General features: G+C 31.3%; 1 protein-coding gene and 1 long non-coding RNA gene across 2 annotated transcripts; both read right to left on the bottom strand.

The window, feature by feature from the left end:
* Positions 1-4,040: 4,040 nt before the first annotated feature.
* LOC135961482 (uncharacterized) lies at positions 4,041-26,574 on the bottom strand. The gene is made up of 9 exons (XM_065512982.1): positions 26,553-26,574; positions 25,555-26,480; positions 20,380-21,261; positions 20,180-20,312; positions 20,010-20,115; positions 9,980-10,080; positions 4,479-5,416; positions 4,276-4,417; positions 4,041-4,209 (listed from the first exon to the last, which is right to left on the bottom strand). The coding sequence occupies exons 1-9, from the start codon at positions 26,572-26,574 to the stop codon at positions 4,085-4,087; spliced, it is 3,375 nt and encodes a 1,124-aa protein (XP_065369054.1). The 3' UTR covers positions 4,041-4,084.
* LOC135962158 (uncharacterized) lies at positions 25,073-25,456 on the bottom strand. The gene is made up of 2 exons (XR_010576629.1): positions 25,348-25,456; positions 25,073-25,280 (listed from the first exon to the last, which is right to left on the bottom strand). It is a non-coding gene; the product is annotated as an uncharacterized LOC135962158 (long non-coding RNA).
* Positions 26,575-26,604: the final 30 nt, after the last annotated feature.

The raw sequence follows: 26,604 nt of genomic DNA, 5'->3' as shown, positions 1-26,604 counted from the left end.
AATTAAAAACTGACGAAAATACATAGAAAACAAGTTAGATCTCTATTTTTGTTCACCAAAAAACAGTAAAAAGTTTTTTACATTTTTTTGCTTATATCTCGGCAATAATAGACCGCTTATTATTATTTATTTGGGGTTTTTCGTATGAAAATTTAAAAAGTGAATTCATTATTTATAGAATTTATTTCTTATTGAATCATTCTAATTTCTTTAAATTTCTTCTTCAAGTCCATATAAAAATAGCTTAAAAAATTTATTAATTGATTAAATTTTTCTTCAATTCAAATCTAGTACAAAAAGGCTTAAGACAAGTTTTTCAATTAATTTTGTAAATGATTTGATTTAACAAACATTTAATCATTCAAAGTTTGAATAAATTCTGTTATTAATTAACTTTAAAATTAATTCAGTTTAAACAAAGGCTTTGAAATTAAACTAAAAAATTAAATATTAGGAATGGATTTATGGAATGAAAGGCGGATATTCTTTAATTACGGATTAAGATTTTTTTATTAATTAATTCGAAGCTCTGATATTTAATAATTATAACACTAAGTTTTTATATGAAATTTGGCTATAATATTCCTAATTTAAATATTTCGAAGTTTCGTTCTTATTAAATTCGAAATTACATCAATTAATTGTTATAACAACAATTTCAAAAACTAAATTTTCCATATCTGTATCCATCAGTTCAACAGTATCTGTGAGTTTGTTATTGTGATAAAAATATAAATAAACAAGAAACCTGTTTCCGAAACAATTCTTTTGTTTTGTTTGTGCAGTTTTATCAACACTGTTGCCAGCCTAAACAAATTTCCTCAGATTTTGCGTTTTTAAGACCCATTTAGCAATTTGATCTTAATTATTTGGTGACAGCAAACATAACTAAACAAATACAACTGATTTTCGAAATTGTTTAAATATTCATGAGTTCTCTATTAAGTACAGTGAACTTTTGCAAGAGAGATTTTTATTAATGTTTACCAAATAATAAATTATTAAACAAAAAATAGAAGTACATATGTACGTACAGTGTGGGTGAGTTTGAACATAATTTAGCTTATAACGATTTAATTAAAATGTATGAACGTAAACAAAAATAATAATTTAAATTGTTTGTAAATTTGTAAAAACTTCTAAATTGGAATTCTATAAATCTTCTATATTGAAAACTAATCGAAAGAGTTTCTATAGAAAAGTTATCTATAGAAAGCTAGCTAATCGATGAGTGCTTTATAAAAAAGAATATCTGTTTTTAAAAACTGGTTGAAAAAAGTTTTCTATAGAAACCTAGATAAAAGAGAAACTATGCCAAATATGTTTTCCATGGAAAACTAGTCGAAAATAGATGTCTCTAAAACACGAAATGTATTTTCTATTGAAAATAAGTCTACAAAAGTTGTATATTCTAAACTGGTCGAGAAGAGTTTTCAATAGAATACCAAAAAATATTTCTATAAAAACTAGTCAAAAAATCAAAGAGTTCTTTTATAGAACACTAGTCGAAAAAACATTTCTATAGAATACTAGTCGAAAAAACTTTTGTATACAAAGCTAGTCGACAATAGTTTTCTACAAAAATTTCTATAGAAAACTCTATGAGACAAACATTTTCTATAAAAAAAAAAATAGTAAAAAAAACGTTTTCTACAGAAAACTAATGGACAAATAAATATAAAAACAAGTAGAGAGCTATATTCCGCTGTGCCTAATCTTATATACCCTTCACCAAATTATACTTCAAAATAATATTTTAAAAATTTGTAGGTAAACAAAATTTATTCTTTTTTGCAGTTTCTAAATTTTTTGAAAAAAAAATATTTTCGAATTGTTTTTTTTTAAATTTTTTTTTGAATTTAAAAAATTTTTTTCAGAAAAAAAAATCGGGTTAAAAAATATTTTCCGATTTTGACCCATTGTAGGTCCAACTTACTATGGTTTTATATACGTCATTGCAAAGGTCTTTGACATATCTATCTACCAGATATAGATCAAAAATAGGTAAAGAAATCGAGGTTGTCCTTTATAGGGTCGGAATTGAAAAATGTAGAAGGTGAAGGGTATAAAAACGTACAAATTTGTGAATGGAGGCAATGTTTGTGGAACTTCTAAAGAGTAAATAAAGGTTTTTTTATATAAGTATTTGATATTGGTGTAAACCTTATGACTTGAAGATAGATATTTTAGTAAAATTAAATAATTTTATAAATTTTTGGGACGACATTTACCTTAAAAACTAAAAAAATTATAATGTGGTTATTTTTTACGAAGAAAAATATAAAATTTGAATTAATGTAAAATATTAACAAAATTTGGAAATGATATAGACTCAAATATCCTTAACTCAATGGCATTCGAATTTCTGAAATTTTTTATTTTCAAATATCGAAATTCCTAAAAAGGAGAAAATGTGTTCCAAAAACTGAGTTTTTTTTAGAAAAGTGCCTACTGTGACGTTATTTACTGTGTGATAGTAAAAAACCTTCGTATTTATTTAACAAACATATAGGGTTATACAAATATGGAGCTTTTTCGTGGATGGGTGCTTTGCCTTTTCAGAATTTTTTACTCAAACCGAAATGTTTTTTTAAATTGGCCAAGTTTAGATAGGTCTGGGGGTGTTATGTCCGTTTAAGTGAGCCAAATTTTACTTCACACGCTTTTGCATTAAGCTATCATTAAGGATCATATAAAAATTGTATGTATATAGTCCGGAAGACATTTTTTGTCTACATGTTCCAAATTTGGATGCGTATAACTCTTTATAGGGACGGGATAACTGTTAGCAAGTTTTTTTATTTTATTTAGAATTTCATCGCCAATAATCTGATGTTCTAAAAATAAATTTCGACCCTTCGTAGGCCGGCCATATCCAAAAAAAACATAAAAAGTTCGAGTAAAATTAAAAAAAAATAATACAATAAACCTGAATATAGTTTTTAACAGGTTATGCAACATATGGTTTAGAGTTGTCATGATAAAATATTGCGGTTTCATGTCTGGCCGCATATTCTGAGCGTTTTTCGACCAATGCTCGCTTCAAATGAATCAGTTCCGTTCGGTACAGGTTCCCTGGTCAGATTTTAGCAACCCATAATATATATAACCCTTTTGCTCCCACCAAATACACAGAATTACCTTAGCACCATGGATATATGGCTTTGGAGTTGATACCGCTGGTTGTTCGGGCTTCACATACTACGATCTCTTACTCATCGGGTTATTGTAATGAATCCATTTATCTTAATTTATGATAACTCAAAAAGGGTTAGTCTGATATTATTAAAATAAACTTAGAAAAGTTATACAGCCTTTAATCCGTTTATATATTGCGTTTTAATCGGCTTAGTAGTTTTTTTATACGTGAAAATACCAAAATTTTGTGTTTTAAAAATCATGAAAAATCGAAAACGGCAGAAATTGATCATAAAATTCGACTGATTCCTTTCGAATTTATTCACAACTAACTGAATTTCCTCATTTTCGCAAAATTTTACTTTTTTTTTTGATATATATAAAATTGAGTAGTTAATGTTCTTCTTTCGATTGATTGAATTTTGAAAACATTTTCCCCATGCTATATACAAATTTTCATATATATATTGCGTTTCAATCGGCTCAGCAATTTCGGAGTTATAATGACAAATTTAAGCAAAAAAATATATTTTTTATGTGAAAATTTTTTTGTTTTAAAAATCATGAAAAAATCGAAAACGAAAGAAATTATTTAGACTTATTACTTTATTGCAAAGCTACATGGAATGGGAACAAAATGAGATATCGGCCATAAAAATCGATGTATTATTTTCGAATTTATTCACATTTAAGTGAATTCACTCACTTTCAGAAAATTGTATGTGCTTATAAGCGTGTACTTTAAGTATTAATTTTACATGTGTTTTGTTATTGTTACAAAAAATTTTAACAAAAACAAAACTCATGTAAAATTTTCACAGTCTTATATAGAAAATAAGTTGGAGACAAGTTTCTATAGAAAACTAATTCTGTGGAAAACTATTCACCTTAGTTTAACTCTTTATTATAACATAAAAATATAGAAGAGCAAAATATTTGCCACCAACTAAATCTTAGCCATATGTCCGGCAAAATAAACTGCAGATTTACTGCGTATAGCAAAGATAAATGGATGATCGGCACGGAATGTTGGTTCATCGAAAACTGCACTTAATGTAGTAAGAGTTGTAACTGAAACAGAAACAAAGTTAAATAAGTAAAAATAATTTGCAAATAAATATTAAAAAAAAATCTTACAAGTGGCAGCAGCAGCCTCCGAACCAGCTTCATTAACGTCTAAAAATGCTTTGTGCTTCACTTCCGAGATACTTTGCAACTCGGGCGTCGAGAAAAGACCTTTAAAATTTGCACTTGAGCTAAATGTTGTGGACAAACCCAACTGTTAAAAGAAAACAAATGTCTTAAGTATAAAGAAAAATTCTTAGTATTCTTAGTCTTACTTTCTCCAAAGGTTCCTTTAAATCAACATCAAATTCTACTCTAAATTTGGGTACATAAACATGTGCTTTTCTTATTGTCATCTTATCAATAATTTCATTTAAATCCATAACTCTGAGGTTTTGTTCTAATTTTTCCAAACCCTCTATCTCATTTGGCAATATGATTACCATAGAAATATCGCTATTTTCATAGGGCATTTCTAAGGCGCTGGCTTCCAATTCGGGCAGATCCACATAACCAAAATACTCCTCAATATACATAATCTCTGCCTCCATGCTATCGTTCAAGTTAAGGCGAAATTGTGAGGTTGATGTACTAGACTGGCTAAAGGGATTTAGCCATTTAGCTTTAAAATAGATGGCATTCACTACGACAGCATTGGTATCAGCATTAACCGCATCCTCTTGCATAATATCTTTGATTTTACTTTCAGTTTTCTCTTCTATCCAGCTATTAATTTTCTCCACAACAGCTTTATTATCGGTAAAATTCACCTGCTCCGCTTGGGTATCAAAGTATTTTTGGGAAATTTCATTAAATTCTGCTGAAACATTAAGTTGTTCATTGACATACAAACGACTGGCTATTTTCAATAAGGGAACTTCTGTTGTGTCTGTCAAATTATCAGCTGCTGTGGGGGCAGTTTTCAAAAATTCTCTAAAGTTTTCAGCTACTTGTACTTTGTCCCCATCACCTAGCCTCAAAACATTACGCATTTCCTCAGCGGTTTCTCCTTCGGCTCCAATAAATGTTAAAGCCATGCAGGTTTGTATAGAAGCTGGGGAATATATTATATTCTGGGTAGATTTGCCCTCAACCATGACGTTAAATAAATCGGCTGCAAATAAATTGTGATTTGGTGACTTTTGCAGAGGTGCAATAGTAGCGGCTGTTGTGGGGTTGATTATTTGCAAGAGTGAAAGTCCTAAAATTAAGACTAAAATAAAGAGTTTAATTAATATGGTCAATGAATGATTAAAGCTGTAGATGAGACATTTTGAAAATTACTAAGTAAAGTAAGGCAGAAGTTTTAAAATAATATCCGAGATATAGGCAAAAATATAATGCCACGCCCACCAAAATTAGGCAAAGCCTATATAAAAGGTGCTTCATATCTTTATACTTAAATAAATCAAAGTGTGTGTGTGATATCATCGATGACATTTCAATGTCCAGCAAAGCCGCATTGGCGAGCATTCGAAATATAAAATTTTCCATGACTGGCTAATAAATCAGGCTACATTTTACAGATTACATGGGTTATGTTGGCTTTGAGGGCTGCTGTGGATTGTGCCTTATTCGTATAGACCTGCGAATTAAGAAACCACACAAGAAAAATTCTAGCGGGGTGAAATAGCATGATCTCGGTGGTCAGTTCACATCACCTCCACGTGAGATAGACATGCCCTCAAATCGCTCGTGCAGAATGTTCAATGAGGCATGAGCTGTACTGTGTCCATGTCTTCCGATGTTTGGTTTCCATACCCAACCATATGGCAGACTTTTCGCAACTTTCGGGTCAAACTTTAATGAATAATACCGAAGAAAAAAGCAAATAGAATTCCCCAAGAACTTTCTTGTGTGGCAAGCCATTTGCAGTTGTGGCAAAAGAAGGCAATTATTTGTGGCAGAATAAACACAGAAATATATATTACGGGGTGTCTACAAAAACGGCGTTTATCTTTCTTAAAACAGCACAGAGTGCCTTCATATTTCTGGTCCGATTTAGCATCATGCCACTTTGGAAAAAATGCTCTTTAGAGGTATTCAAACAATAATGTCAATTTTGTACCACGAGAGGCAACTACACTCAACTGTCCAGAAATTCTGCCTGTGGAAAGATATTGAGCTCTTGTAAAAAAAAGAATTAAATAATGCGAGCTTTACAATAGATGGCGTAAATTTTGAACGCCGTTTTTGTTTTTAATAATTTATATGTCATTTTGAAGGGTACATATCTGTAATTTATGCTCACTTAGTTATTGAACATTATAGTGTAAACAACATAGTTTTTTTTGCTTCGAAAACGTCGAATTTTGAGCTAACAAAACGTCATATGCGGGAAGTTTTGCTTTACTTCATTATTTTGAAAAAAGTGCCGCTGAAGCATACCGATTGCTCAACAGAGCTTAAGGTGAATGTGTGCCATCGGTTTAAACGTGCAAGAGATGGTTTGTTCGGTTCAGAAGTGGTAATTTTGACAGAAAACACAAAGCCCAGTCCAGCCAAAAAAGTTTGAAAGCCAAGAATTACTCCACGAAGATTATTGTCAACCCGTACAAGGGCTTTGCAAAATCATTGGGAGCTATTGAAGTAACAAATTTCAAAACGTTTGGGAGCAGCAGCATTCACCCAAAAGTAGGGAATTTTTGGGTGAATCCTTTCCGTATGTGAAGCCCGGCCAACCAGCCGAATCGATACTAAATTCAAATATCCATGGCGCTGAGGTAATGCTCCTTATTTGTTGGGAGCAAAAAGAACCTATCTATAATGATCTGCGTTGCCCATCATGACAACGCTTGGCCACATGTTGCAATACGTGATGAAAACTATTTAGAATGAAAGGTTGGGAAGTTTTGCTTCACCCGTTTTATAGTTCAGAACGTGTCTCGTCCCACGACTCACAGTGGTTTAAAAACTTTTTTTTTGGAAATAATTCGGTATCTTGGGAACTATTGGAGATATTGTTACGAAATTTCACATGGTTTGAGCTGAGGTGTTTTTGAGTTTGTTCAGCTTCCTAGCGCTAATGGAGGCAAGTACGTAGCCAGCCCCTCAAAGTTGGTCACCTCGGGTCTCAAATTTTTTTAAAAAATTGTGATCCAAATGAGCTGAAATTTTGAACATAAATAGTCATTGAGAAGATCTACAAAAAATACCCTTACAAGTGTAGGTTATCTCTATTAGTTGAAGAGATATTCAGGCTTATTGATTTATTTTTTTTAATTTTGCTCGATCTTTTTATGGTTTTTTAGACATGGCGGGCCTACGGAAGGTCGAAATTTATTTTTAAAATATCAGCTATTTTGGCGATAAAATTCTAAATAAACTAAAAACAACTTGCTACAAGTTATCTCTTCCCTATAAAAAGTTGGAACTTGTAAAAAGGACCGCATTTTTTACGTTTTTCTCCAAAAAAGCCCATATATTTTTTCTTTTGTAGAAAAAAAATTTCTTCGGGACTATATATAATTTTTATATGATCCGGAAAGATAACTTAATGCAAAAGCGTGTAAAGAAAAATTTGGCTAACTTAAGCGGAGATATCACCTCCCAGTCCTATCCAAACTTGGCCAATTTTAAAAGAAAAAATTCGGTTTGAGTAAAAAATTTTAAAAACGAAAAAGCTCTATATTTGTATAAACCCATATGTTTTTTAAATACGAAATAAGTATTTTAACTATCACATGGTAAATAACGTCACAGTAGGCACTTTTCTAAAAAAAACTTTTTGGAACACATTTCCCCGTTTTAGGAATTTCAGTATTTGAAAATAAAAAATTTCAAAAATTCTAATTCCATTGATTTAAGTACATTTTAGTCTATATTGGTTCCAAATTTTGTTATTTTACCTTTAATTGTTACAATTTTACACAAATTAAAATTTTATATTTTTATTCGTGGAAAATCACCACATGAATTTTTTTTAGTTTTTAAGGTAAATGAGTCCCAAAATTTTACAAAATTATTTAAGCTCATACCATGTGAAATTTCGTAACAATATCTCCAATAGTTCCCAGGATACCGAATTATTTCCAAAAAAAAAAGTTTTTAAATCACTGTGCGACTATTCCTTTCAATCGCTGCAGAACCCTCTCTCTGGTATACGCTTCACTTTGGAACAGAGTATACGAAATTGACTTGATTCGCCCCTGGTCTTAAAAGATGATCAGTTCTTTTGGCTCGGAATCCATATGTTTTGCGAGAAAGATGAGAAAAGATTATAGCTAACAAATGATAAATTTATATTGTACAAATGTTTCAAAACAAAAGTTAAAAGTTTTTCTGCAAGGTATCATTACGGAGAACATTTTGGTGTAAAAACTATGTCCTATTTTTTGGATATGTTGCCCCTACACCCTTCGGAATTTGACCTATTTTTTTAATCAAAATTTCATGTTTGGCCCACAATGTTCTAAAATCCCAAAACTGAGATCAGAAACCGGAAAGCAGTTTTGGAAACCTTGATGTGTTCCCTATCTATCCACAAAGTATTTTCCCAGTCCCGAAAGAAATATGGGCCCTATAGGCAAAATTGATAAAAACCTAGCCGAGCGCTTTCAAAAACTATAAAAATCTTTGGAGTATTTGTTGGGTGAGTTTTAATAACTTAAACTTGAATATTCCTTGTCTACGCCCAAATTTTATCCAGGTCAGACCAGCCGTTTAGAAATGCTAGATATATTTCCAAAAAATTTTGATTCTGCCCCACTGTGCGGCCATATGATTTTGATATCAAGCTAAATGAAAGCTTGCATTTGACACTAATTTCAATGGTAGTTATTCATCGCGATAGTTATCCGAAATCAAAATGAGTTTTAGAAGCAAATGCTGCTGCACGGCAGATAAGTACAAAAAGTAGTTTTTATATTATAAATTTAATCTCTCACGTCGGTTTTTTACAGGTTTACGATGACCTCATGTCACGACTTTCATTAAAATTGTAAGGGGAAAAATTAAAATCAGTTGGAGTTGTCTTTTATAAAGAAATTATGTTTACGCGATGTGATAGTCAAGTTTAAAGAGATCTCTGAATGGCGCTCGCAAAAAATATAAATTTTCTTGAAATGTACAACAATTCTTTAAAAGTTTGAGAAGGTTGTGTCAACAAGATATACCTTAAACTGTTAAAAATTTCAATATTTTTAAAATACTGATTTCAAAATTGTGTTTAACTTATGCACGCACACGATCTATTAAAAAAAACCGATACATTTTAAAAATCATTAAATTTGGCTTTACTTGTGTAGTTCCATAGAATTTTCCGCCAAGAAGTATTTGGCTATACAAATTTTCAAAATCCAGTGATTCTAATTTCTGTTGGATGTAATATATCTTGTAAGTTTCAAAGCATTTATTTAAATTTTCTACTTTTAAATGACTTAAAAACGTGAAATATTAGTTCGGATTCGGATGTCACTGAATCTAAATTCAGTTTCCACGATTTTCTAAAATTATTGATCCTTTGATCCGGCATACACTTTTATCACTCTGTTTCATGATATAAATTAAAAAAAAATTACATTGCCGGTAAAGAATATTAAACACTTTCAATTACAGTTTTTTAGTACTACTTTCTACTGCAATTTACTAAAAAAAATATTTATTTTTTTAAATATTAACATCTAAGGCAAATTATTGTAAATCGAAAAGTGAAAACTGGTTGCAAAAATGATTCAAAGAGAGATCTTGTGATGATCGTCACGTCACTTTATTGAAAATAATGTTAATATTTTGTTTAATAAAAACAAAATCATTTCTTTTTTTTTACAAAATTTACCTGTGCTTTTTAGTGACGTCATAGTTGCTCCAAAGTTCGTTAATTCCGTTTCTTTATTTTTTTTCTGTACCGGTTTATTTAAATAGGGACTTTTTTTGTGACTTTTTGAATGTAAAGCAATATCCACTAAATATTTTATTTTTTTTATTTTTTGTTTAAGGCACTTCAGTGTCAACTCGTTGGTTGCATAAATGATACTAATTTTATTTACCGGCAACATAGATTTTTATATTAAAACTCATCACCAGGGAAACCGGAAATATGCTCCAAAAAAAGCGTTTTAAGCGCTTTAAATATGCAGTAAAAACTTTAATATATGCTCTTAAAATTTAAAAAATATGCTCTTAAAAAATCAAACTTTTACATAATTTTTAACCAAAAAATATACATTTATTTGAAAAAATCAATACAATTCATTTCTAAAAAGGTAAAGTAACATAAAATAAACAAAAACAATATCAACTAAAACAAGTATAACAAAAAATTAATTCAACATAAAAACAATAATCTATGAAAAGGCCTCGAGAGGTATTTTTTGATATTTTATATAAATATAAAGTCACTTCTTCAATTAAGGTTATTATTGCAATAAATTACAAAATATTGACTCAAATTTTCAAATAAAAATCGTTGTCTATTGGATCTGAAAACATTTTTATACATAGAAAATGTTCTTTCGACATCAACTGATGTTATAGGAGCAAATTTAAAAGACAATATATCTTTAACACTTAGAACGGTTAAGTTTGAATTAGAACTAAAATTTGATATTTAGATGGCGCTATTATTAAAATAGTGCTAATTTTATATTAAAAAAAGCCATCTGTTTTTCAAATTTTGAATTTTAAACAAAAGGAAGTAAAAACCCGCAACAGCGAAAAATAAGTAAGACAAAATTTGTTTTTGATAAAGTCAAAATATGCTATTAAACAGTAAAACATGCTCTAAAAACGCAAAAGTATGACATAAAAATGCTCTTAAAACAAATATATGCAAAAATATGCATTTAAGGGTAAAATATGCAAAAATATGCACTAACAAATCGATGCCAAAATTCTTAAATAGTTCTGAAACGTGTAAATATCTTATCCATGTATTCATTAGACTCACCAGAAAAAACATGCATTTGCATATTTTGGTTTCCCTGCTCATCACATTTGTTTGCAATTTTCCCAGAATTACTTATATGGAATTGGTGTTTTTTTTTTGTATAGTTTGGTATCTTATGTTTACTTCACGATTAGCTTGAGTAATAATATTATTAAATGTAAAAACGGAAGGCTCAGTATTCTATTCTTGTATTGAAAAGAAAATGTGTCTACTGTTTGAGTGAAATATACATTTACAAATGCAGTATTCTTACAAACGTTATTGTAGAGAAAGACTTAGACGTTTGTTAACATTGGAGCAGCAATACCTATCGATGGTTAAACAGGATTTAAAAGAATAATACAAAAACATAACAAGACATGCCACCAAGCTGTTACTATTCAACAGGCGCGGATCCAGAGGGGGTGAAATAGGAATATTTAAATTAAATGTTTCTTTATGAATATTTTTTTTAAGAAATTTTAAAGTTATATAGATTTTTCTATTGAAAATGAAGTAATACAAAGAAATTTTGAAATTTGTTATCAGGAATCCCGGAATTCCCAAACATTTTTTGAAAATCCCAAAAATGTGATTTTTTTAATTTCTTGGCTATAATATCCATACCAGGGTCAGGGTTATCGGAACCCTTTACAAAGTAATTAAGAACATATGGAGCCATCTAAAATAGGTTACTTTATTTTGATATCGACTATGAGATTTAAGAATTTTTGCCCTAAATTTCAATAATTTATATTTTTTAATGATTTTCGGAAGTGGGCCTTTATGGGGGCTATGACCAATTATGGACCGATCACCATGAAATTAGGTCGTGTGATTTATGTGTATATGAAAGTTTACTATGTTGAATTTTGTGAGTATACCAAAATTTTTAAGCGATTTATGCACGTTAAAGTGATTTTCGGAAGCGGGTCTATATGGGAGCTATGACTAATTATGGACCGATCGCAACAAAATTTGGTGACATGAGTTTTGTATATATAAAACTTATTAGGAGCCCAATTTGTGGAGTTAAATTTATAAATTAAATATTTATGACCGATAAAGTCCAATTTCGGAAGGACATTTGTATGGGGGCTAGGTGAAATAATGGATCGATTTCAGCCAGTTTCAATGGGCTTGGTACTTGCGCCGAAAAAATAATATGTACCAAATTTGATCGAAATATCTTCAAAATTGCGACCTGTACTCTGCGCACAAGGTTTACATGGACAGCCAGCCAGCCAACCAGACGGACGGACATCGTTTAATCGACTCAGAAAGTGATTCTAAGTCGATCGGTATACTTTAAGGTGGGTGTTAGACTAATATTTTTGGGCGTTACAAACATCTGCACAAACGCATTATACCCTCCCCACTATGGTGGTGTAGGGTATAAAAATAGTTTTTCCCAAAAAACTAGCGAAAAATCGATGTGCATATAACTTTAGAGTATGTCACGATTCTTGAACAATTCTTCTTTTTTTAAGATTGATACACACATTTGTCGTTAGTCTAATAAAGGAAAAATGGAAAAAATCGGAAAACATTTGGACCCGCTGTTATAAAGAAACTGAAGTAGGGTGGGTACAAATTTTGAACATTTAATTTTCAAATGCTAATATTTCGTAGGCTTTAAGAGATAAAGTTTAATGTTGCGCTCAACAAGAAGATTCTATATATGAAATTTGTTTGAAACGAAGAAATAGGAGCGTTTAAAATATTTAATATACCCGAGGTGTCCCACTTTGGGGACCTCAGGCCGCTCCCCTGGTGGGCCCATGTGGTCCAAATTCAAAATGACTACTATTCCTCTTTGAACATGGGAAATTTAATTCAAAGCGGGCTAACCATTTACAAGTTACAGATTTATTTCCTCTGTGCGATGTCCGTTCATCCGTCTTGCTGGCAGTACAGGTCGCTGTTTTGAAGATATTTCGATGAAAAGGACGAAGGTTATTGAAACTGGCTGCAATCGGTCCATTATTTCACCTATCACTCATATAAATATCCTCCCGTAATAGGACTTTATCTTCCAAAAAATTCACCAAGCGGTTTTCAAAATCGTATTTAACAGAGTCACAAATCTAAAACTACCATTTTTGGGACTTGAGGAGAAATTGGAAAAAAGTGACTTTTGTCAGCTCATTACACAGAGAAAACAGATTCGTGATAGCAACCGAATTTGTTGCCAATCGAATGATTCTACCTTAGTGACCGAATTTTACAGTTGTGGCTATAGAATTTTAAAAGGGGTAACAAAAGTTTGGTTGCTCTAATCGAAATTCTTCTTTGTCAACTGTCTTTCTATTGATAGAACCGATAAATCACTCAAAACTAAGATTGATAAATAAAATGGAAAATCTGCACCATAATTTTCAATGGTAAAGAATTGGTTCACTGAATATCGTTATGGCCGTACATGCACTGAAGAAGCCGAACATTTTGAACGCCCAATTGATGTCTCTGCACCAGAAATAATTGAACAAAATGACGAGAGATTTTGGAAGCCATATGTAGGCATCTCACATTGCTCAGTGGTTTCAATTTTGAATGTTCACTTGAGTGTGAGAAATCATTCCGCAAGATGGCTGCCTCATTTGCTCACAATCAAAATCGATGAATTAGGCAACGAAATGCTTCCACGTCCGCCCTATTCTCCGGATTTAGCATCATCTCTTTGTAGGGTAAATTAACTCTCTGCTTAAAATAACTAGTTACGTAGCTAATTATGTAGGTAAAATAAGTAGTTCGGGACAGTCAAGTAGTCAGTTTTTCATGAGATTATTACATTTATCTATTGAAGGCCTTGTAAGTAACGTATGTGATTTTTAAGGGCTAAAACATTGATCAGGGTGCAGGGATAATATACTATGGGTTTTTATACCCTACACCACCATAGTGGGGAGGGTATAATGCGTTTGTGCAGATGTTTGTAACGCCCAAAAATATTAGTCACCCACCTTAAAGTATACCGATCGACTTAGAATCACTTTCTGAGTCGATTAAACGATGTCCGTCCGTCCGTCTGGTCGGCTGGCTGGCTGTCCATGTAAACCTTGTGCGCAGAGTACAGGTCGCAATTTTGAAGATATTTCGATGAAATTTTATAGATATTATTTTTTCGGCTTAAGAACCAAGCCTATTGAAACTGGCTGAAATCGGTCCATTATTTCACCTAGCCCCATACAAATGTCCTTCCGAATTTGGACTTTATCGGTCATAAATGCTGAATTTATATATGTATCTCCTTAAATTCCGCTCCAAATAAGTTTTATATACACAGAATTCATGTCACCAAATTTTGTTACTATCGGTCCATAATTAGTCATAGCTCCCATATAGAACCGCTTCCGAAAATCACTTTAACGTGCATAAATCGCTTAAAAATGTTGGTATATACACTAAATTCAACATAGTAAACTCTCATATAGACGTAAATCACACGACCTAATTTCATGGTAAGCGGTCCATAATTGGTCATAGCTCCCATATAAGGCCCACTTCCGAAAATCACTCAAAAATATAAATCATTGAAATTTTAAAAGAAAAATGTTTATTCTCTTTTACTTAGTGTAGGGTATTGACCGACCATACTTTCTTACTTGTTTAAACTACCTTTCTACGTCTTTTTTTTTTTCATAAATTGGTTAAGTCCCTATTTAAGGTAAATACCTAATAGGTGGATCCCCTAGTATTTACTTCTTAAGTAGATATTAATACCCCAAAAAATTGTTTTTCAAAAAATTCGGATTTAACAAAAAACTTATTTAGAAATAGATTTTTACAAAAACCACTCAAACATATAAATCATTGAAATTTTAAAAGAAAAATGTTTATTCTCTTTTACTTAGTGTAGGGTATTGACGGACCATACTTTCTTACTTGTTTAAACTACCTTTCAACGTCTTTGGTTTTTTCATAAATTGGTTAAGTCCCTTTTTAAAGTAAATATCTAATAGGTGGATCCCCTAGTATTTAATTCTTAAGTAGATATTAATACCCCAAAAAATTGTTTTTCAAAAAATCCAGATTTAATAAAAAACTTATTTAGAAATAGATTTTTACAAAAACCCCGTATGTTTTTTTTTGCACATTACGGAGAGATATGAATGAGATTTTTTTTTGCCATTTCATGGTTTCGTAGAAACCAAGTGTGGCTTGGTTTTATATATAAGCAGTTTGCAAATGGCGATGAATAAAGTTGATATGAAACGTTTTAATTTAAATATGAAAGCTGTTCTTGTCAGACAAAAACTATGTTCCCAATTCAAAAATAACTATCTAAAAAAATCTAATATTCTGAGTTATCCCAGTGTTGTATTAAATGAGAAATATGTTTTTTCAAGTCCTCATTAATCGGTATTCAAAATGCAGACAAGTTTTTAGTTTGTGGTTTATATAAATAGCTACAATATTGTCTACCCATCATTTACTTATCTACTTAAATATCCTTTTAATGACTACTATTTAATTAATATGCAAAACATGCTATTTATATTGAAGTTGTATTTATGGTAAATAATTTGAAATTCTATGGGTGTATAAAACTAAGTACATTTTAATGGTGCATGATAATATTTTGTTTAAAAAACTGTCTCAAAATTGACTCAAACTAATCCCTAGAGCAGGCGCGGATCCAGAGGGGGTGAAATTTCCCCACCCCCCAAATAGTTAACCTGTATCAACACCTGCCCTAAAGGGAAGGAAACTGACATGGAACTAATCACTTTAGGTGTTTTTCGTAAGCAGAAATCGGTTTAGTTCTAAAATTCATTATTTTTCGTACTATATAAATAAAATATTAAAAAACCCATCACTGATACAGCCATTTGAGGCTAGTTACTGATAATTTTTCTTAAACTGTGTAAAAAGTTTTTACTAAAAACAAATAACAACAGTCATTGCTACAACAAACAAACTAATATACACCATTTCCAATTGTATGTAAGAAATTTCTAATTGTATTTCAGAAATTTCCAATTAAATTTTAGAAATTTGTAATAGAAATACAAATAGAAAATTTTGAAATGCAAGTGGAAATTTCTGAAATTATTGGCTATTTCTGAAATACAATTAAAAGTTTTTGAAATATAATTAGAAACTTCTGAAATACAATTGCAAATGGTGTTGTGTAATATTGTTGGAAATTATTTTTGGGAAAATAAATTAATGAGACAACAATATTTTTTCTACAGAAACGATGTTGCTGATTTTCCAAATAAAACTTCTTAGAAAAATGATTTGTTTATTTCAGCAGACAAACAAGCGGAAATAGCTACATACATATATTGATTTAGAATAAATATTTATTGGAATCCTAGCCTATTTAATAATTTGGATTTCTTTAACCCTTAAATGCATGATTTTTACTTTTATTTTTCTATAAAGTATGAAATATTTAGTTGATTTTTATTTATTATATTTCCTTTAGCTTAAGTTTGATTTAGAATTTCGTTAGCTGAAACTTTTCGTACTCCATTTGATTTTTCTGAATTAGAATCTGAATTAGTATCAAGCTTATATTCGTCTAAAATTAAGTGGAACTGGAATGTAGACAATTGGCAACAATATGCACTAAAGGGTTAAGGTTTTATTCGAGATTTTAGAGAGCAGGGACAAAAACATAAAGTAAATTATTATCGGCTTTTTGGAGTATATTGAGTAGGGTATTCATTCGACTAATGATCGTTCGATAAATCGAATAATTATTCAAACAATTCAAAAATGGCCATTTTCGAATAATTTGAAAAATTTTATATAGAATAATCGAAAAAAACGAATAAATGTTAATATATATTTAAATTTATTAAATTGCTTAAAATTTTTCATAAATTTAAATAAGTAATAATGAATAATGAATAACAAAAATTGTATTGTTTCTGAAATACGACAAATAACTAAAGACAAAGGGACTTTCGATCACTATAGATTAGTGTTCCGGTAGCCCCTTCTATAAATATATAAATATTACTGCAAGCAGTTACAATTGTAAAAACAAATCTTTCAAAATGTTTAACTTAGGACTTGAACCAATGAAAATAAAAGGTAAGGAATAAAATATTTGTTATTTAGCTGGCGCAATACAAGAAGAATCGTAATTAATAATCAAAATAATAACTTATATTAAAGTTTAGTTGAATGTGATGGAGAATGTGATTTTGAAACGGTCGTCGAAAGTGATATTGAGGCTGACATTTATAATGATCACATTGAAATAGATGAAGACCATAATCTTAAAATATATGTATATAAGTGATGGTATTAACCGCGTACGTAAGTGTTGCAAAATATTTAATAAATCGAATGATAAACACATATATTGCAAACTAATCACCCCTATCGGCAATAACATGTGAAATTTTGTTCCCATGAAATATTCATTTCCCTCGAAGGGAAAATTGCTATCGGGAATATCATGATGAACTTTACATTCACAATAGTTGATTTTGTTCGTAACAGCTGTTTATTGTTTACAAAATTCCATCTAAAAATTTCACATGAACGAAAAAAGGAAAAGGGAAAATATTTCATGTGAAATGTTGATTCGCGAATGTTTCTTTTTGCATTTAGTTCGTCTTATACATGATTTTGAACATCACTGAACATCTTTGTCTAACATGGTAATAAACTTTTTGCGTATTTGTAAATGCGTCAGTCATGCACAGCCTGACTTCAAATTAGCCACGTTCACTAACAATGATATCAAGATTTGGACAGATTCCCTTTATTGTGTAATTCCACAAGAGCAAAGATTCGGCAACATTGATAGAACTTGATGTATAATACAATTTGTTATAAATAATTTAGAAATAGTGAATAATTAATTTACTAAAGAATTAGTTACTCAATTTAAAACCCGAATTAATGAACGATATAAAAAAAGTTCTTAATACGTTTATATTGAATTTGAATTCAAGATCATGGTTAACTAGCTCAACTTCTTTAAAGCATGGATCCAAAATGGAAAATAAAGGGTTTGCTAGTCAATTGTTTTGTAGATTGTTCGGAAGTTAATCTGATCAAAATATTTGTGTTGAAAATTTAATGATGGACTTTGTTTTCGAATGTTTTTTAACATTTTCAATACTTTATTGTTAATTTTAACGTTATTTTTTGATTTTATTTAACACTTTCAGGGTCAAAAATAATTTACGCGAGCTAAAAGTATGAAAATTTATATATATACTAATTTGAATACGCTGAATCTGGGAAAAATAAAGTTTTTGTATTTAATTGCTCCCAAGTCTGTCTGTCTTTTATTTAAAACAAAAAATTAAAACTAACTGTATTTTATTATACCAAAAAGCGCATAGAAACAGAGTATGTTATAATGTCGAATATATTCGACAAAGGGTTAACAATAAAATATTATAAAACCGACATCAAAACTTCATTCTTTACTTTTTTTAAAAAAATTAAATTATTCGAATAATTTGATTAATTTTATACGTGTGATCGAATTATTCGAACAAGTTAAAACATCTTATTCGAATTATTCGTTTTATTCGAACAAGAGAATAACTTTATTTACACCTCTTCGAGTTATGGAGATCAGTTTATGAAATGTCTCCACTGACACACAGGGGGGTCAATCGCTATAGGACGTATTGACATAATTTTTTCATATTTTTATTCCCTGTTACAATCTCAATAAATCCCAGTGTGATGATCAACAAATTCTGAAATTTGTTTAACAAAATTTTTAAAAATTTGAAAATGGAGATTTGAAACTACCGTTACTCAAACGTATTTTTTTTAAATTGGCCAAGTTTTGATTGGTCTGTGGGGGATTATGTCCGTTTACTTTACACCCTTTTGCATTAAGTTCTCCTTTCGGGTCATATACAAATTTTATATAGTCCCGAAAAACGGGACTTTTTTCTTTTTCTTTGGGAAAAAACGTAAAAACTACGGCCATTTTTTGGATGCGTGTAACTTATTACAGATAACTGTTGGCAAGTTCATTTTATTTTATTCGGAATTTTATCACAAATTAAGCTGATTTCTAAAAAAACAATCGAAATGGCAAAATAATAAAAAAAAAACCTAAATATCTCTATGCATATTATTTATAGATCTTCTCAGGGACTATTGATATCTTAAATGTCAACTCATTCGGATCAGAAATGGATTTTTGACATTTTTTTTTTTGAAAAATGTGAGACCCAAGGAATATTTTAATCCTTAAACGTCCTTTTTGAAAGGATTTTTTGGATTTTGTCTTCCAATGAGCAAAAACATTTATCTTTTAAATTTGAGTAATTGTTCGTGAGTAATTTTCGCAAGAGGGCCTAATATGGGAGCTATTACCAATTATTGACCAATCGCCATGAAACTAGGCCGTGTAATTTATTGCTATTTATATGAAAATTATGTTAGTTAAATCATATTTGAAAAAAAAAAAATGTTTATGAGATTTATGCTCGTTAAAGTGATATTAGGAGGTGGGCCTTTGATGGGAGCTATCACAACTTATGGAACGAACATCACTGAATTATGTAACATAACTTCAGTATAAACAAGACTTATTTGGAGAGAAATTAGTTTAGATACCTATAGAAATTAAACACTTATGACAGATAAAGCCTTATTTCTGGAGGTCATTTGTATGAGGGCTATGTGAAATAATTGACCGATCTCAGCCAGTTTTAATAGGCATTGCACGGAAAAAAGGGTATTTATGTAGGTATACAAAAATAATTGAATTTACATAAATTTTTGTTAAAAAATATTAAATTTCAAACAGTGTCATCGTTATATTAGACATCGGCCACGAAATCAATCAAATCACTACGACTAAGATCTATGGTATATTATCATTGTTATCAAAGAAAAACAAAACACAATTTCAGTTCAGCCATATGCATGCAGCTTTATTTATAGCTCATTATATTTATTAGCATTAAACGAATTTATTTCATTAAACAAATTTTAAAACTTGGCCATGTGACCAGCAAAATATACTGCTGCATTACTGCGAACTCCATAGATAAATGGATGATTGGCATTGAATAGCTGATCCTTTTGGCAATTTTCTATTTTTGCTGTAAAAAAAACAAAATTGTTAGTTCTATTTTTAAATGAATACAATTAATATGAAAAAAGTACCTGCTGGCAGGGAACCAAGCTCATCAATTTCGAAAACAGATTTTTGTTTGATAGCAGAAATAAACTGATTGGGCGATGAACCGAAGATGCCACCAAAGTCAGCATTTTCGGAAAATATGAGTGATAAGTCAAGCTAAAATAAATAAATTATGATATAAATAAAATATTTCTTAAACTAAAATAGAGTTAAATTGACTTACATTCTCCAAAGCTTTACGCAAATTAAGCTCATGTTCAATGCGAAATTTTGGTATACAGGCGCACAAATTTTTGGCTGCCAATCTGGAGGGTATGTAATTAAATTCCACATTCTTTAGCTTTATTTCCAACTGTTCTAAACCCTCAATTTCATTGGGCAATATGACCAACAGCGACAGATTATTGCTGTTGTAGGGCAATTCCAAAGCAGTGGCTGCCAATTCCGGCATATCGGCATAATTAAAAGTACCTTGTATATGCATCATGTCCACTGGGATTGTTTCTTTTAAATTCAATTGGAAATCGCTGGGTTTTGTGGCTTCTTTATTAAAACTTTGTTTCCATGTACCCTTGAAGTACAAGGCATTAACTAAAACTATATTAGTCAAAGCATCAATATCATCTTCACTTAATAAATTTTTGATTTTATCCTGGGTCTGTTGAGCCAGCCAATTGTTAATTTTGTCTGCTGCCAATTTGCCTTCAGCAAAATTCACATTCTCTGCAAAACCATTGAAATTTTCTATAGCATTTTTATTAAATTCTTCGGAAATTTTAAGACCATCAGCTGCATATATACGATTAGCCAGGTATAATGCTGAATCACTGGTTTTTGTATTCGCCTGTGATTTTAGGACAGTCTTTAAAAATGCCCCAAAATCTTGAGCAATACCAGTTTCATCTAACGCTTTAAGTCTGAGAACTCTTTGCAGATTTTCAGCAGTTTTGCCCTTGGCACCAGCAAATAACAAAGTCAATGCGGTCTCTGCAGAAAGCGGTGAAAAGAAAATATTCTCCGAAGATTTGGCGTCAACTACGTTGTGAAATAGATCGGCTGCCAATAAATTGTGATTTCCAGCATCTGGATATGGTAAAATTTCACTCTTTACAAAGTTGTGAAAAAGGGTGGAAAAAAGTATTCCTAAAAGTAAAGCTGTAGAAGGAAATTGTATTAATATTTTGATTTTTTTTAGTTGTCATCTGCCCAATTTAAAATAACTTACCAATATTCTTAAAAGGCACCATAATTGTTTCTCTGCTGACCCAAAATATTTTATTGACAAGAATTTATGGTAAAATATTTCTAGTACTTTTGATTTTAAATTTATATCTTCTTTGTTGGCTTTACTGTAAAGTTAGTCTACACACTAGTTAGTTGCAGCAGCACTATTAACTTAAACTATCCTGCACATTTGGCTTTTATACAGAATTTATGCTTAACATTTTCTTTGTTTCTGTCCATCTTTTTCTCTTGCCTCATAGTTTGAGTAGTTCTATTTTCACTCATATTCTTAAAAAAGGGTTTCTTTTTTCAGGGTTAAACAAAAAAAAAAACTCAACTCAAATATTTGTTTAACTAAGTATAGAATTTTCATTAAATAAATATTGACTTGCTATTCATATCCATATAAATATGTAAAGACTTTTGTAAGTTTGTTTGTTTATTAGTTTATTTGTTTTTACTGTATATTCCTTTGTATTTGGTAGGACCAATTTATATTGAAATTTACCATTTATATTGAAATTTTAAGTGGGCATGGCACATCCAATACAAAGTAATTATTTATTACGGAATATCTGGTGACTTAACATTGTGAAAGCCGCAAAACTTCGTAGAATTTACTACGGTACCATTGAGCGCTGCTTCCCTCAAAATGGGCAGGATTATATAAATGGGCGTGGCACCTATCATACAAATTAGATAGTTATTTTCGAATATCTGCAGAACTATAATTGTGACCATCTTCAAACATTATACGAATCAATTTCTTATCACTGCGTGAAGTTTATGAGGGGTATTGAATTAGTGGGCGTGGCACCTCCCATACAATGTACAATATTTATTTGGAATATCTGAAGAACTATAATTGAAAAAGTATTTAAACTTTGTAAGCATTTTGTCTGGAAATGGGCGATAATGTATTAGTGGGCGTGGCACCACACATACAAAGTAAATAGTTATTTTCGAATATCTGGAGTACTATAATTGTGAAAGTCTTCAATCTTCATATGAATCAATTTCTTATCACAGCATGAAGTTGAATTAAAAATGGTCAGGATAGTGTAACCTCACTAATCTAACAGCAATGGCAGTAAGTCATTAATTTCGAATATCTGTAGAACTGTAACTGTAAAAATATTTAAGCTTTGTATGAATTAATTTCTTATCACTGTACGGAGTTTATCTAAAAGTGGTCCGGATCGGAACCGTGGCAGTGGACCCTCTCATACAAAGTACATACTCACTTTTTAATATTTGAATAATTAAAATTTATCCGAAACATTTTCTTAATATTTTTTGTAATTTGTCTGAAAATGGGTTGGTTATTAATAGTGGACATGGAATTTCACATACAAAATTAATAGATATTATTAAATATTTGGTGAACTGTATTGTAGGAAGCTTTAAAACTTTAAAGGATTTAAATCCTTAACATGGACTGACCCATGGTAACGGCTACGATCATTAGAATGGCCACGAGGGGTACGCATCAAGGAGGCGTCCTATCACCACTTATGTGAAATTTGGCCATCAATTTTCTGCTCAGGAAATTGATTCTCATGGGCTTTAAACTGTCGCAAACGCAGATGACATTGTAGTGGCAGTCTCAGGGATCCACTTGGGCATGATATCACAACGGTTGGAATATGCACTCAGTATACTAAGTCAGTGGGGTACTGACAGTGGACTGAGTATAAACCCAAGCAAGTACAAAATTCCTCATTTCTCGCTTCCCCGATTAAATGGTGTTGAACTAACACTATCGGACAGCGCAAAATTCAGGGGAGTTATTATGAATAGTAAACTATCCAAGGACATCAAAAGCCTTGCCGGAAATGTATGTCTGTAAGAAGGCCATAGGTATGCAGTGGGGTATTAGACCCCAGTTTGGTAACTTTCTATATCTCTGTCTGGTGGAAGGCACTAGACAAAGGCTCAATTTGTATGCTATTCGAGAGGTTTTTAAGGAGAATGGCAATACTGATAACAAGAGCTCTAAGAACGACTGCAACAAAGTCGCTCTTTACTATATTGAACTGGATCCCTGTAGGTCTAATGGCCAGAAAAATTTAATTCACTGCAGCTTTTAGGCTAAATTCGATTGGTGCGTGGAAACATGTTCCATACTGTCACGCCAGTATAATAGAAAGGATACAGAATCTTCCGGATAATATCGATTACTGCATTTCCTGCCTGGGAGGTTCGGTTTCTCAATTCCGTGACACAACAAGTCTCTCAGTCTATATGGACGGTTCTAGGAAGGGAGATCGAGTTGGCGTAGGTGCCTACATTCATGAATTCGAAGCTAGGCTATCTTTTAGACTTCCAAATTAATGTACACAGAGAATACAGATTCGTGATAGCAACCGAATTTGTTGCCAATCGAATGATTCTACCTTAGTGACCGAATTTAGCAGTTGTGGCTACCAAATTTTAGAAGGGGTAACAAATGTTAGGTTGCTTTAACCGAAATTCTTCTTTATCAACTGACATTCTGTTGATAGAACCGAAAAATTCTATCTTTGCAACCGAATCATTCGATTGGCAACAAATTCGGTTGCTACTACGAATCTGTTTTCTCTGTGTAGCATTATTCAGACTGAAATATCGGCCATAATAAAAATATATCGGACAGGGATATTAGGATCCCTAAACAGGATGGCGAGACATTCAACAGTCGTAATCAAGTGGGTACGTAGACATGGAAATATTACGGGCAACTGTGTTGCTGATGATTTGCGAAAAAAACGCCATTTTGTCTGACGGAGACATAGACTTCCTATGCAAGATTCCGTTATACAAATGCAAGCTACAAATTAGTAACTTTTATTACGAGCTCACTCAGACTAGATGGGGTTGTGAACCCACATGTACTATAACCAGAACATGCTCACAAGTTAGTTGTGCAGTGGAGGTTATAACGAAGTCACAACGACTTCTGCAGAAGTTGTCAAAATAAAGAGGAGGATGAGACCATTTCTCATTTTCTTTGTCATTGTCAGGCATTAGGAGATCTAATTTTAAGGTTTCTGGAACATTCTGGAACACACAGCCCATAAATACCTTAAAGTATACCGATCGACTTAGAATCACTTTCTGAGTCCACTTTCACACGACCATATTTTAATGGTGATCGGTCCATAATTGGTCGTAGCTCCCATATAAGGCCCACTTCCGAAAATCACTCAAAAATATAAATTATTGAAATTTTAAAAGAAAAATGTTTTTGCTCTTTTACTTAGTGTGGGGTATTATATGATCGGGCTTGACCGACCATACTTTCTTACTTGTTTTTGTTTGAAATTGTCACCCTCGAAACTAGTTATACAGAAGTTATATATTTGTTACATACCTTCTATAGACCTGTTCTAGAACTAATTTTTCCATGATTGGTTTTTATTGTAATGTATGGAACTAGTTAAGTAAATTTTTGAAATTACAACATTGTTCTTCAGAACAGGTTCTAGAAGTAGTTACGATATCACAACTTCTATGGTTGTTATCAAAGAATCTGAAGTGATTCGGGTTATAATTGTTTTAGAACTAGTGATTATGGAACACGGTTTAAAATTATAGCAAGAAAATAAACAAATATTGAAAAAAAAAATAAAAAGAAACTAAAAGTTAAAGTAAACGGCCTATAGAAGATCTATAGTATATTTTCATTGTTGTCAAAGAAAACCAAGAAACAATTTCAGTTTAGCCATGTTTTATTTATATGCATGTAGCTTTATTTATAGCACATTATATTTATTAGCATTAAACAAATTTCCTTCATTTAAAAAACTTAAAACTTGACAATGTGACCAGCAAAATATACAGCTGAATTACTGCGAATCCCAAAGAGAAATGGATGATTGACATTGAATAGCTGGTCCTTTTGGCAATTTTCTATTTTTCCTATAAAATAATAAATTTGTTAGTTGTATTTTTAAATGAATAATACTAATAAGTATAAAAAAACTACCTGCTGGTTGTGAGCCAAGCTCATCAATTTCGATAACAGATTTTTGTTTGACAGCAGAAATAAACTGATTGGGCGATGAACCGAAGATGCCACTAAAGTCAGCTTTTTTGGAAAATATGAGCGATAAGTCAAGCTAAAATAAATAAATAAATTATGATATAAATAAAATATTTCTCAAACTAAAAGACAGTTAAATTGAGCACTTACCTTCTCCAAAGCTTTACGCAAATCAAGCTCATGTTCAATGCGAAATTTCGGTATACAGGCACACACTTTTTTGGCTGCCAATCTGGAGGGTATATAATTAAATTCCAAAGTCTTTAGCTTTACTTCCAATTGCTCTACACCCTCAATTTCATTGGGCAATAGAATCAGCAGCGACAGATTATTGCTGTTGTAAGGCAATTCCAAAGCAGTGGCTGACAAAACTGGCAAATCGGCATAATTAAAAGTACCTTGTATATGCATCATATCCACCTGAGTTTTTTCTTTTAAATTCAATTGGAATTCGCTGGGTTTTGTGGCTTCTTTATTAAAACTTTGCCTCCATATACCCTTGAAGTACAGGCCATTAACTAAAACTATATTAGTCAAAGCATCGATATCATCTTCACTTAATAAATTCTTTATATTATTCTGGGTCTGTTTTGCCAGCCAATGGTTAATTTCGTCTGCAGCCAATTTGCCTTCAGCAAAATTCACATTATCTGCCAAACCATTGACATTTTCTATAGCATTTTTATTAAATTCTTCAGAAATCTTAAGGCCATCAGCTGCATATATACGATTAGCCAGGAACAATGCAGAATCACTGGTATTCGCCTGTGATTGTAGGATAGACTTTAGAAATTTACCAAAATCTAGTGCAATACGAGTTTCATTTAATGTTTTAAGTCTGAGAACTTTTTGCAGATTTTCTGCAGTTTTGCCCTTGGCACCATTAAATAATAAAGTCAATGCGGTCTCTGCAGAAAGCGGTGAAAATATAACATTCTCCGAAGATTGCTTTTCAACTAAGGTGTGAAATAGATCGGCTGCCAATAAATTACGATTTCCAGGTTCGGGATATGGAATAATTTGATTATTTACAAAGTTTTGGTTTAGGCTGGAAATAATTATTCCTAAGAGTAAAGCTGCAGAAGGAACTTGAATTAATATTTTAGTTTTTTTTTTAGTTATCATCTGCCCAATTTAAAGTAACTTACCAATATTTTGAAAAGGCATCATGTTTGTTTCTGTTGATCCAAAATCTTTATG

The sequence above is a fragment of the Calliphora vicina genome, chromosome 5, assembly GCF_958450345.1.
Source record: "Calliphora vicina chromosome 5, idCalVici1.1, whole genome shotgun sequence".
Taxonomy (NCBI): Eukaryota; Metazoa; Arthropoda; class Insecta; order Diptera; family Calliphoridae; genus Calliphora; species Calliphora vicina.
This window is presented reverse-complemented; position numbering and strand designations above follow the sequence as displayed.

What these genes read in the sequence shown, in the direction of transcription:
- LOC135961482 (XM_065512982.1), bottom strand. Translation starts at nt 26,574, where the DNA reads ATGATGCCTTTTCAAAATATTG. An exon ending in TGCGTAAAGCTTTGGAGAAT is followed by an intron (nt 20,313 to 20,379) that starts GTAAGTCAATTT and finishes TATTTATTTTAG; the next exon opens with CTTGACTTATCACTCATATT. An exon ending in GCTTGGTTCCCTGCCAGCAG is followed by an intron (nt 20,116 to 20,179) that starts GTACTTTTTTCA and finishes TTTTTTTTACAG; the next exon opens with CAAAAATAGAAAATTGCCAA.